At 45.6% G+C, this 13432-nt stretch overlaps 1 protein-coding gene across 2 annotated transcripts in view; it reads right to left on the reverse strand.

The window, feature by feature from the left end:
- Positions 1 to 12122, reverse strand: part of IFI35 (interferon induced protein 35) — a 93965-nt gene extending 81843 nt beyond the window's left edge. For both annotated transcript variants that reach the window (XM_040434673.1, XM_040434672.1), the window contains exon 1: positions 12037 to 12122. In XM_040434673.1, coding sequence (XP_040290607.1) covers positions 12037 to 12101 — 65 coding nt within the window. In that variant the 5' untranslated portion in view covers positions 12102 to 12122. The remainder of the gene's footprint in view (positions 1 to 12036) is intronic.
- Between the last annotated feature and the right edge of the window lie 1310 nt (positions 12123 to 13432).

Raw genomic sequence — 13432 nt, forward strand, 5'->3', positions numbered from 1 at the left:
TTTTAAAGATATCCCATTTTTTGGCTGTATTTTTATTTTTGAGGACTTTGTCCCAGTTAGTTAGGCCTATGGCCTCTCTTAGTTGGCTAAATTTAGCTTTTTTGAAGTTTGGTATTTTTGTTTCTCCCTGTAGAAACGCTCTTTTGAATGATAATTGGAAGGTTATTACTTTATGGTCACTATTTCCCAGGTGTCCCCCAACCTGCACGTCTGTTGTTCTGTCAGGTCTATTGGTTAATATTAAGTCCAGTATGGCCGTCCCTCTAGTCGGGTCCTGAACCAGTTGGGAGAGATAATGGTCTTTGGTTATTGCCAAGAATCTGTTTCCTTTATGAGATATACAAGTTTCAGTTTCCCAGTCTATATCTGGGTAGTTGAAGTCCCCCATAATAACCACCTCATTATGATTTGCCGCCTTGTCTATCTCGTTTAGTAGTAGATTTTCTGTGGACTCTGGTATATTAGGTGGTTTATAGTAGACTCCTATTAGTAATTTATTGTTGTTTTTAGCTCCATGTATCTCTACCCACAGTGACTCCACATGTTCATGTCCCTCACTTATATCTTCACGGAGTGTGGGCTTTAGACAAGATTTTACATAAAGGCAGACCCCTCCACCTCTCCGGTTTTGACGATCCTTTCTGAACAGACTGTAACCTTGTACATTAACTGCCCAGTCATAGCTATCATCCAGCCATGTCTCAGTTATTCCCACTATGTCATAGTCCTCCTCACACATCACTAATTCCAGTTCACCAGTTTTATTAGTCAGACTTCTGGCATTAGTATACATACATATGAGAGGTTTATGTATATTTTTTACCCTACACCTTTCCTTCTGAACTGTTCTTGTCCCTCCTTCCATTTCTCCCCCAGTCCCACTACCTTGCCCCCGGTCTCTATCTGCACTATCTTCCCCTTCTATAGTGTAATTACCCTCCCCCCCAGTCCCTAGTTTAAACACTCCTCCAACCTTCTAGCCATCTTCTTCCCCAACACAGCTGCTCCTTCCCCATTGAGGTGCAGCCCGTCCCTACGATAGAGGCTGTAGCCGACAGCGAAGTCGGCCCAGTTCTCCAGGAACCCAAACCCCTCCATCCTACACCAGTTCTTGAGCCACTTGTTAATTTCCCTAATCTCCCGCTGCCTTTCTTGTGTGGCCCGTGGTACCGGTAGTATTTCGGAAAATACTACCTTTGAGGTCCTTGCCCTAAGCTTTTGCCCTAAATCCCTGAAATCATTTTTAAGGACTCTCCACCTACCCCTAACTTTGTCATTGGTTCCGATATGGACCATGACCGCTGGATCTTCTCCAGCCCCTCCCAGTAATCTGTCAACCCGATCCGCGATATGTCGAACTCTAGCGCCAGGAAGACAGCACACTGTTCGGCGATCACGGTCTTTGTGACAGATTTCCCTATCTGTTCCCCTAATAATTGAGTCTCCCACTACCAGCACCTGTCTGGCCTGCCCTGCTCTCCTGGTCCCCTGCTTACCGGAGCTGACATTCCCCTGACTGGCAGAGGAAGTGTCCGGCTGCGGCAGTGCCGTCCCTGGACTGACATCCCCCTCATCTGCCAAACGTGCAAACTTGTTGGGGTGTGTCAGATCAGGGCTAGCCTCCCTGGCACTCTTCCCTCTACCCCGCTTTCTAAATGTTACCCAGCTAGCTACCTCACTTTCCTCAGCCTCCTCTCTGTCACCCTCTCCCTCATCTACCCCAAAGAGTGCTTGCTCGGTGAGAAGCAAACTTTTTTGCAAATTGTCAATGCCTCTCAGTGTTGCAACTTGCCCATTTAGAGACTCGATTAGCGATTCCAAACGGGTAATTTGCTCACATCTTGAACAAAGAAATTCACCCTGGAACGGCTGTTCCAGGACTGCATACATCATGCAAGATGTGCACTGGACTGCGTTGTCAATTGTGCAACACATACTAAATGGGGATTACACCACAAAAGAAAAAAATACAATACAATGTAGTAATAATATACAGGCTAATTGCAGTCCCCCTCCGAAGTCCCTGAATCTAAAGTCACACACTTACACAACCACACTTAATCAACCACGCGTCGCGGTCAAACTCGCGTTATATATCTGCTTATATTAATATAAATGCAGCTCACTGCACCAGCCTGGTTTGCTTCCCCTCTGGAATCAAAAAGGCTGTGCTGTTCTTACTGCTGAGTTTTTAAAGTCTCCTAATTAGACAGCCACACCCTAATTAAACAGCCACACCCTAATTGCTCACCTGTGCAACCCCTGGAGAAAGAAAAAAAAAAGTGTTATCACAGCACAAAATACAGTCAAACACAGCCACTTATCAATGTCCACAAATAATTTAGCTCTCAGATACTCCCTCACTTAATCTTAAGTCACACACTTAATCAACCACACTTAATCAACCACGCGTCGCGGTCAAACTCGCGTTATATATCTGCTTATATTGATATAAATGCAGCTCACTGCACCAGCCTGGTTTGCTTCCCCTCTGGAATCAAAAAGGTTGAGCTGTTGTGTTATTATTTTCCACAAAACGGACATACAAAATACGCAATGTGCACATGAGATTTGGCAAATCTCATTCACTTTGCTAGTACTGTATTATGCTGCCGTTGTACACAAAAATCCGCATCAATGAGCAGTTACCCAACACTTCTGTCTTCAGATGTTACTCCACTTTCTATGGCACCACTTTACTGGAGTAAGATTGCAACAATTTTTATATGCCAGCCTTGATTCCCTGTTACATTGAGGTTACTTTAACATCTCCGGCATGGCTGGACAGAAACCGCATCATGCAGTGGTTTGTGTCCAGCCGCTTCTTCACATTGTCTGCCTTAGGCCTCCTGCACACGAACGTGTACGCCCCGTGGCCTTGCTGCGGCCCGCATTTTGCACGAACACCGACCATGGGGCAGCCGCAGTGCATTGCAGACCCATTCACTTTAATGGGTCCGCGATCCAGCCGTTCTGCAAAAAGGTAGGCCATGCGGGCTGCCATCTTGACTCACAAGTCCGGTGATGCACAGGTAAGCCCTTACCTGTGCCAGGAGCCGGTCTGAAACAAATGCGGTCACCGGGAGCAGGCAGTTCCGAGAACAGCCCGATGAAGGCCCCCCGTCGGCTGTTCTCGGAACTGCCTGCTCCCGGTGACCGCATTTGATTTCAGACCGGCTCGCGGCCCAGGCAAGGGCTTACCTGTGCATCGCCGGACTTGTGAGTCAAGATGACCATCATTGCCAAACACGCTAAAAAACATTACCCTTTCAATAGGGGTGGGTGGATGGCGGCACACAGATCCAGGGCTCCACAGACTGGTACAGACAAAAGGCAAGCCAGCCCGCGGGGCCAGGACACTTATAGCCCCACTCTTTAACCCCCCCCCCACCAAACAGGCACCCGTTACCAGGGTCCAGGTATCTCTACCCGAAACCCTGGAACATAACAGGCCCAGACCTCAGCCAATCACGGCCATCACTGGGCAGAATGACCACTCTGCCCAGCCACCCACTGCAAAGCGGTGGAAAATTTTCCCTCCAAAACCTGCCCTAATAATAGAATCTTAATCACTGGGCAGAAAACAACCTTTACATGGGACAAATGCTGATATGGCCATGTGGATCCCCCCTTAATGTCTGGGATCCGGCCAATAATCCCATAAACATGCTCCATTCAGACAAAAGAACCTCAATTCTCGGGATTGCTGGGGTCCCAGTGGTTGGACGACCTGCAGTCTAATACTTATCACATATGTTTTGAGCACATGGTCAGTTTTCATAGTTTCATGATGCCGCACGCCCAGATTGTACAGCGGGTTCAAGCCATGCACCCAAAAACTCCATTGTAAAACTACAGCAAATCGCGGTAAAATCATGTACGGTTTTGCTGCAATTTGTTTGAATGCATGAGCAAAAAAGTATAGTGTAAAACACGTTAAAGGGGTATTCCAGTTATATGAAATTATCCCATATTCACAGGACAGGAGATAACTATTAGATCCAAAATGGGGATCCCCACTTATCACTCTATCTGCAAAATTCCCGTAAAAATTAATGGAACAGCCTTGAGCATGCCCCCACCAATCTAATATCCCGTGGATAGGGCATAATTTTGTATAACCAGAATATCCCTTTAAAGCTGGCAGCCCCAGCTAATTCATCATTTACACTGAGGCCTAGTTCACACGAACGGTTTTTTTGCGAGTGTACGGGCTGTTTTTTTTGTGTTCCGTATACGGTACCATTCATTTCAATGGTTCCGCATTAAAAACGGAATGTGTTCCGTAAGCATTCCGTATTTCAGTTTTTCAGTTCAAAGATAGAACATGTCCTATATTTGCCCACAAATCACGTTCCGTGGCTCCATTCAAGTCAATGGGTCCGCAAAAAAAAACGGAACACATACGGAAATGCATCCGTATGTCTTCCGTATCCGTTCCGTTTTTGTTGAACCATCTATTGAAAATGTTATGCTCAGCCCAATTTTTTCGATGTAATTACTGTATACTGTACATGGCATACGGAAAAACGGAACGGAAAAACGGAAAGGAAACAAACACAACGGATCCGTGAAAAAACGGACCACAAAAAAACTATAAAAGCCATACGTTCGTGTGAACTAGGCCTAATTCAGGCATAAATAAATGATGCTTTAACCACCTCCGGACCGCTGTACGCACAGACGCGTCCTGGAGGTGGTTGATTCATTCCTCCTGGACGCATATACGCGTCCTCTCGCGAGACGCGAGATTTCCTGTGAACGCGCGCACACAGGCGCGCGCGCTCACAGGAACGGAAGGTAAGAGAGTTGATCTCCAGCCTGCCAGCGGCGATCGTTCGCTGGCAGGCTGGAGATGTGTTTTTTTTAACCCCTAACAGGTATATTAGACGCTGTTTTGATAACAGCGTCTAATATACCTGCTACCTGGTCCTCTGGTGGTCCCATTTGTTTGGATCGACCACCAGAGGACACAGGTAGCTCAGTAAAGTCCCACCAAGCACCACTACACTACACCCCCCCCCCCGTCACTTATTAACCCCTTATTAGCCCCTGATCACCCCTGATCACCCCATATAGACTCCCTGATCACCCCCCTGTCATTGATTACCCCCCTGTCATTGATCAACCCCCTGTAAAGCTCCATTCAGATGTCCGCATGATTTTTACGGATCCACTGATAGATGGATCGGATCCGCAAAACGCATCCGGACGTCTGAATGAAGCCTTACAGGGGCATGATCAATGACTGTGGTTATCACCCCATATAGACTCCCTGATCACCCCCCTGTCATTGATCACCCCCCTGTCATTGATTACCCCCCTGTAAAGCTCCATTCAGACGTCCGCATGATTTTTACGGATCCACTGATAGATGGATCGGATCCGCAAAACGCATCCGGACGTCTGAATGAAGCCTTACAGGGGCATGATCAATGACTGTGGTGATCACCCCATATAGACTCCCTGATCACCCCCCTGTAAAGCTCCATTCAGATGTCCGCATGATTTTTACGGATCCACTGATAGATGGATCGGATCCGCAAAACGCATCCGGACGTCTGAATGAAGCCTTACAGGGGCATGATCAATGACTGTGGTTATCACCCCATATAGACTCCCTGATCACCCCCCTGTCATTGATCACCCCCCTGTCATTGATTACCCCCCTGTAAAGCTCCATTCAGACGTCCGCATGATTTTTACGGATCCACTGATAGATGGATCGGATCCGCAAAACGCATCCGGACGTCTGAATGAAGCCTTACAGGGGCATGATCAATGACTGTGGTGATCACCCCATATAGACTCCCTGATCACCCCCCTGTCATTGATTACCCCCCTGTCATTGATCACCCCCCTGTAAAGCTCCATTCAGACGTCCGCATGATTTTTACGGATCCACTGATAGATGGATCGGATCCGCAAAACGCATCCGGACGTCTGAATGAAGCCTTACAGGGGCATGATCAATGACTGTGGTGATCACCCCATATAGACTCCCTGATCACCCCCCTGTCATTGATTACCCCCCTGTCATTGATCACCCCCCTGTAAAGCTCCATTCAGACGTCCGCATGATTTTTACGGATCCACTGATAGATGGATCGGATCCGCAAAACGCATCCGGACGTCTGAATGAAGCCTTACACGGGCGTGATCAATGACTGTGGTTATCACCCCATATAGACTCCCTGATCACCCCCCTGTCATTGATCACCACCCCTGTCATTGATCACCCCCCCTGTCATTGATCACCCCCCCTGTCATTGATCACCCCCCCTGTCATTGATCACCCCCCCCTGTCATTGATCACCCCCCCTGTCATTGATCACCCCCCCTGTCATTGATCACCCCCCTGTCATTGATCACCCCCCTGTCATTGATCAACCCCCCTGTCATTGATCAACCCCCCTGTCATTGATCAACCCCCCTGTCATTGATCACCCCCCTGTAAGGCTCCATTCAGACATTTTTTTGGCCCAAGTTAGCGGAATTATTATTTTTTTTTCTTACAAAGTCTCATATTCCACTAACTTGTGACAAAAAATTAAATCTCACATGAACTCACCATACCCCTCACGGAATCCAAATGCGTAAAATTTTTTAGACATTTATATTCCAGACTTCTTCTCACGCTTTAGGGCCCCTAGAATGCCAGGGCAGTATAAATACCCCACATGTGACCCCATTTCGGAAAGAAGACACCCCCAGGTATTCAGTGAGGGGCATATTGAGTCCATGAAAGATTGAAATTTTTGTCCCAAGTTAGCGGAACGGGAGACTTTGTGAGAAAAAAATAAAAAAATATCAATTTCCGCTAACTTGTGCCAAAAAAAAAAAATTTCTATGAACTCGCCATGCCCCTCATTGAATACCTTGGGGTGTCTTCTTTCCAAAATGGGGTCACATGTGGGGTATTTATACTGCCCTGGCATTCTAGGGGCCCCAAAGCGTGAGAAGAAGTCTGGTATCCAAATGTCTAAAAATGCCCTCCTAAAAGGAATTTGGGCCCCTTTGCGCATCTAGGCTGCAAAAAAGTGTCACACATCTGGTATCGCCGTACTCAGGAGAAGTTGGGGAATGTGTTTTGGGGTGTCATTTTACATATACCCATGCTGGGTGAGATAAATATCTTGGTCAAATGCCAACTTTGTATAAAAAAATGGGAAAAGTTGTCTTTTGCCAAGATATTTCTCTCACCCAGCATGGGTATATGTAAAAAGACACCCCAAAACACATTCCCCAACTTCTCCCGAGTACGGAGATACCAGATGTGTGACACTTTTTTGCAGCCTAGGTGGGCAAAGGGGCCCATATTCCAAAGAGCACCTTTCTGATTTCACTGGTCATTTACCTACTTACCACACATTAGGGCCCCTGGAAAATGCCAGGGCAGTATAACTACCCCACAAGTGACCCCATTTTGGAAAGAAGACACCCCAAGGTATTCCGTGAGGGGCATGGCGAGTTCCTAGAATTTTTTATTTTTTGTCACAAGTTAGTGGAAAATGATGATTTTTTTTTTTTTTTTTTTTTTTCATACAAAGTCTCATATTCCACTAACTTGTGACAAAAAATAAAAACTTCCATGAACTCACTATGCCCATCAGCGAATACCTTGGGGTCTATTCTTTCCAAAATGGGGTCAATTGTGGGGTAGGTATAATGCCCTGGTATTTTAGGGGCCCAAATGTGTGGTAAGGAGTTTGAAATCAAATTCTGTAAAAAATGACGAGTGAAATCCGAAAGGTGCTCTTTGGAATATGGGCCCCTTTGCCCACCTAGGCTGCAAAAAAGTGTCACACATCTGGTATCTCCGTACTCAGGAGAAGGTGGGGAATGTGTTTTGGGGTGTCATTTTACATATACCCATGCTGGGTGAGATAAATATCTTGGTCAAATGCCAACTTTGTATAAAAAAATGGGAAAAGTTGTCTTTTGCCAAGATATTTCTCTCACCCAGCATGGGTATATGTAAAAAGACACCCCAAAACACATTCCCCAACTTCTCCTGAGTACGGAGATACCACATGTGTGGCACTTTTTTGCAGCCTAGGTGGGCAAAGGGGCCCATATTCCAAAGAGCACCTTTTGGATTTCACTGGTCATTTACCTACTTACCACACATTAGGGCCCCTGGAAAATGCCAGGGCAGTATAACTACCCCACAAGTGACCCCATTTTGGAAAGAAGACACCCCAAGGTATTCCGTGAGGGGCATGGCGAGTTCCTAGAATTTTTTATTTTTTGTCACAAGTTAGTGGAAAATGATGATTTTTTTTATATTTTTTTTTTTTATACAAAGTCTCATATTCCACTAACTTGTGACAAAAAATAAAAACTTCCATGAACTCACTATGCCCATCAGCGAATACCTTGGGGTCTCTTCTTTCCAAAATGGGGTCACTTGTGGGGTAGTTATACTGCCCTGGCATTCTAGGGGCCCAAATGTGTGGTAAGGAGTTTGAAATCAAATTCTGTAAAAAATGACGAGTGAAATCCGAAAGGTGCTCTTTGGAATATGGGCCCCTTTGCCCACCTAGGCTGCAAAAAAGTGTCACACATCTGGTATCTCCGTATTCAGGAGAAGTTGGGGAATGTGTTTTGGGGTGTCTTTTTACATATACCCATGCTGGGTGAGAGAAATATCTTGGCAAAAGACAACTTTTCCCATTTTTTTATACAAAGTTGGCATTTGACCAAGATATTTATCTCACCCAGCATGGGTATATGTAAAATGACACCCCAAAACACATTCCCCAACTTCTACTGAATACGGAGATACCAGATGTGTGACACTTTTTTGCAGCCTAGGTGGGCAAAGGGGCCCACATTCCAAAGAGCACCTTTCGGATTTCACTGGTCAGTTTTTACAGAATTTGATTTCAAACTCCTTACCACACATTTGGGCCCCTAGAATGCCAGGGCAGTATAACTACCCCACAAGTGACCCCATTTTGGAAAGAAGAGACCCCAAGGTATTTCGTGATGGGCATAGTGAGTTCATGGAAGTTTTTATTTTTTGTCACAAGTTAGTGGAATATGAGACTTTGTAAGAAAAAAAAAATAAAAATAAAAAATCATCATTTTCCGCTAACTTGTGACAAAAAATAAAAAGTTCTATGAACTCACTATGCCCATCAGCGAATACCTTAGGGTGTGTACTTTCCGAAATGGGGTCATTTGTGGGGTGTTTGTACTGTCTGGGCATTGTAGAACCTCAGGAAACATGACAGGTGCTCAGAAAGTCAGAGCTGCTTCAAAAAGCGGAAATTCACATTTTTGTACCATAGTTTGTAAACGCTATAACTTTTACCCAAACCATTTTTTTTTTACCCAAACATTTTTTTTTTATCAAAGACATGTAGAACAATAAATTTAGAGCAAAATTTATATATGGATGTCATTTTTTTTGCAAAATTTTACAACTGAAAGTGAAAAATGTCATTTTTTTGCAAAAAAATCGTTAAATTTCGATTAATAACAAAAAAAGTAAAAATGTCAGCAGCAATGAAATACCACCAAATGAAAGCTCTATTAGTGAGAAGAAAAGGAGGTAAATATCATTTGGGTGGTAAGTTGCATGACCGAGCAATAAATGGTGAAAGTAGTGTAGGTCAGAAGTGTAAAAAGTGGCCTGGTCTTTCAGGGTGTTTAAGCACTGGGGGCTGAGGTGGTTAAAGGGGTTCTGCAGATTTTTTCTTTCAGATGATCTATCCTCTGAATAGATCATCAGCATCTGATCGTCGGGGATCCGACACCCAGAACCCCCACCGATCAGCTGTTTGAGCTCCAGTAGCGCTGCGGCCTTCTCTCCGTTTACCGCAGGCCCAGTGACATCACAACTAGTATCACTGGCCTGGCTAGTGAACAGGGCTTATTAGCTGCACCCAGGCCAGTGATGCAAGAGGATAAATCATCCGAAAGAAAAAACTGCAGAACCCCTTTAAATGTACTCCAGTCAAGGACTGGAGAACATTTCAATCTAGACCAGGCATGCTCAACCTGTGGCCCTCCAGCTGTGGGAGTGGTAGTTTAACGACAGCTGGAGGGCCGCAGGTTGAGCATGCCTGATCTAGGCGAACGGACTGCCTGAGAAAGGGCCTCGTCAAAGGGGTTGTACAGCCAGTACACATCGATGACCTATCCTCAGGATCTGTTTTTTGCGGACCGCAAAATATATACGGTGTGCATGAGCCCTAATAAAAATGCGCCGAATCTAATTCATCAACTGCTGTGCAACTTTTAATAAATACTCGTCAAAAGAAAGACAGCCGAAGCAAATAAGGCCTGTCTGATTTTACGCCTAAAAACAGGCGAGCTTGATAAACGTGCCCCAATTATTTTTCAAGCCCAACAGCTAAAATACCTATCCTTTGAGGCTGGGGTCACACGTGACTGATTAGATTCAGATTTCCGTGCGGCAATTCCGCAGCATAGCACAGTACCAGCAAAGTGGAAGACAAATTCAGAATTCTCATTCAAACGCTGTATAAATTTAAAAAAAAATATATATATAAAAAACGCAAAAGAAAAGTTGAGGTTTCAAAATCTGCAGCATGTCAATTTATACAGCGGATTTCTCTTACAGAATTTCCGTCACGTGTACTCGGCAGAAAAAACAAGTTCCCTCAAACACTAATTGTGGCCTACGATGGCGAAGTCGCTTGTGACTTCCAACCAAAGATCCTACAGTATTTGCCGTTGCGCCATCTGACATCGTGACTCCACAAGCAAACATTACATGCGATGTTGGTGTGACACGTGTCACCCAAGCCCTATAAAATTATTTATATTAAAGTGACCTTTCAGCCTCTTATGGTATGTATCATACAATAGGAGGGCAGCCCCATTATGTAGTGTAATGTCGCCTGGACTGACCCCCACCACCCCTTATCACAAAAACCTATGCTGCTCAAACACAGTAGATAAGCGGTCAGCCCCATAGACATCCCCCATTTCCCTTTTCAAGCACATCTATAAAAGCAAGACTACCTTTGGTGTGGAGGAGTCTGCTCTGTCCATGAATGCAGGTGCTCCATCCCCCCCCCACTGCTGATTGCCACCTCCACCTTACTGCACATAGGGCTGTCAATCAGCGAGGGGGGTGTATAATGAATCCTCCTCGCTGGCAGCACTGGCACTGCAAGGAATACCCTGCAAATTCACATATATGTAAGGCTACTTTCACACTGGCGTTTTGGTTTCCGTTTCTGAGATCCGTTCAGGGCTCTCACAAGCTGCCCAAAACGGATGAGTTTTGCCCTAATGCATTCTGAATGGAAAAGGATCCGGATCAGTTTACCTCCGTTACACTCTGGAGGCGGACACCAAAAGCGTTTTCACTGACACAATATGGCACAATAGAAAACGGATCCGTCCCCCCACTGACTTTCAGTGGTGTTCAAGACGGATTCGTTTTGGCTATGTTACAGATAATACAAACGGATCTGTTCTGAACGGATGCATGCGGTTGTATTATCTGAACGGAAGCGTTTCTGCGGATCCATGACGGATCCGCACCAAACGCGAGTGTGAAAGTAGCCTTACAGTGGCTGAAAACTTTGGGGCACGTTTACTAAGAACGCCTTTTTATGCCAGTCTTAGGTCTAATTTATCACCAGGCGCGCACCTCGTCATAAATCAGGCGCATCTGTGGCAGTCCTTGCTCCTGGCGTAGTTTACGCTCACATTTATACCTCTCTCCGGGCATAAATGTTTGTAAATTTGCCAGAGCTTGAGACCCGGCCCTGGCACGACCCCCGACACACCTATCTGACGGACCCGGCGTAAAATTAAATATTGTCGCACAGCTTGTTAAAAAAAAAAGGGGACTTGCGACTATTTTAGGCAAGTCCCTTAGGAAATGTGCCCCTTTGTGTCTGTCTTCTGCTACCCTCAGGGACTGACAGGTTCCCTTTGAAGGGGTCCTGTTGCTGGCAGGGGCTGGCTCTACAAAGACAGGGCATCAAATCTAACCGGTGTGTTGTGGAATATAGGAAGAATTCGGATGAAATAGTGACGTTTCTGTACCTCTCCTCTGTCAGCTCGGTCCCGTCGTCTTCCTTGTGTCCCACTCTGTTAGCTTTCACTTTCATTTCTCTGCCATTAATAGAAAAAACAGCTGCAAGCAGCTTCCTGCATTCCTCAGACCGCTCTACGTGAAGGAGCCTCGCTTCCCCAGCTCAGGGTACATTCATATGCAACAGATTTAGGCCTCATGCACACGACCGTTCCGTTTTTTGCAGTCTGCAAACCGCGGATCCACAAAAAATGGAAGCCGCCCGTGTGCCTTCCGCAATTTGCAGAAAGGAACGGGCAAAACGGACAAGAATAGGACAACGGATGCAGACAGCACACTGAGTGCTGTCCGCATCTTTTGCGGCCCCATTGAAGTGAATAGGTCCGCATCCAAGCCGCCAAAACGGCGGCTCAGATGCGGACCCAAACAACGGCCGTGTTCATGAGGCCATAAGCCTCATGCACACAACCGTGGTGTGTTTTGCGGTTCGCAAATCGTAGATACACAAAACACGGATGGCGTCCGTGTGCGTTCCGCAATTTGCGGAACGGCACGGACAGCCTTTAATATAAGTGGCTATTCTGAATGACCCACTGAGGAAGAAATAGGGATCTATTCATAAAGAGTCCAGTACACCATCATGGCCATGCACTACTGAAAGACTACCTACGAAAAAGATCGTCGTGGTGTCAAGGTAATACTTTGCGATAAAACGAGCGAAGACTCACTGCAGATCGAAGTTATTTACGGCATTATACGAAAGAAGGGTAATCCCCTATTTTCGTGATAATACGAACAAAGATTTACTGTTCATCTCTGAGAATAGGAACGAGTCATCGGTGTTCCGATCTACTTCATCAGCGATCAACTACACCCTGCCGTATATATCTGATCCACCTTGCATCGAGGTAAGCGCTTCTACACGTGGGACGCCACAAGTACGCGCACTACCGAACAGTGAGTACCAAAGAGCCATACATTGTTATCTATCACCACAAACTTTATGAAACAGGAACTAAAAAGTTACCAGAGTAACGGGACCGTTTTTTCCGCACTTGTACGCTTTATTTGGCATTTTTATCTAAGCAGCTGCAATTTACCGTACCTGCAGATCTTCCAGCGATGATTATCAGCATGCGGCATTGCGGATTCCTTATATGAGATTGCATATCTATTATTATCCCACCTTTATGTCATTGTATGTCTTATTTTAATGAGATTTTATTGTGCATATAGTTATAAAGTATATTTTATTACACATCTCCTGGGTCTCCTACGTGATTCCATATGGTCGAGTGCTGGTCTATTTTATTAGCGCGGATGAGAATAGGACATGTTACATTTTTTTAGCAGGGCCGCGGAACGGAGCAACGGATGCGGACAGCACACAGAGTGCTCCATTGAAGT

Source organism: Bufo bufo, chromosome 6, assembly GCF_905171765.1.
Source record: "Bufo bufo chromosome 6, aBufBuf1.1, whole genome shotgun sequence".
Classification (NCBI taxonomy): Eukaryota; Metazoa; Chordata; class Amphibia; order Anura; family Bufonidae; genus Bufo; species Bufo bufo.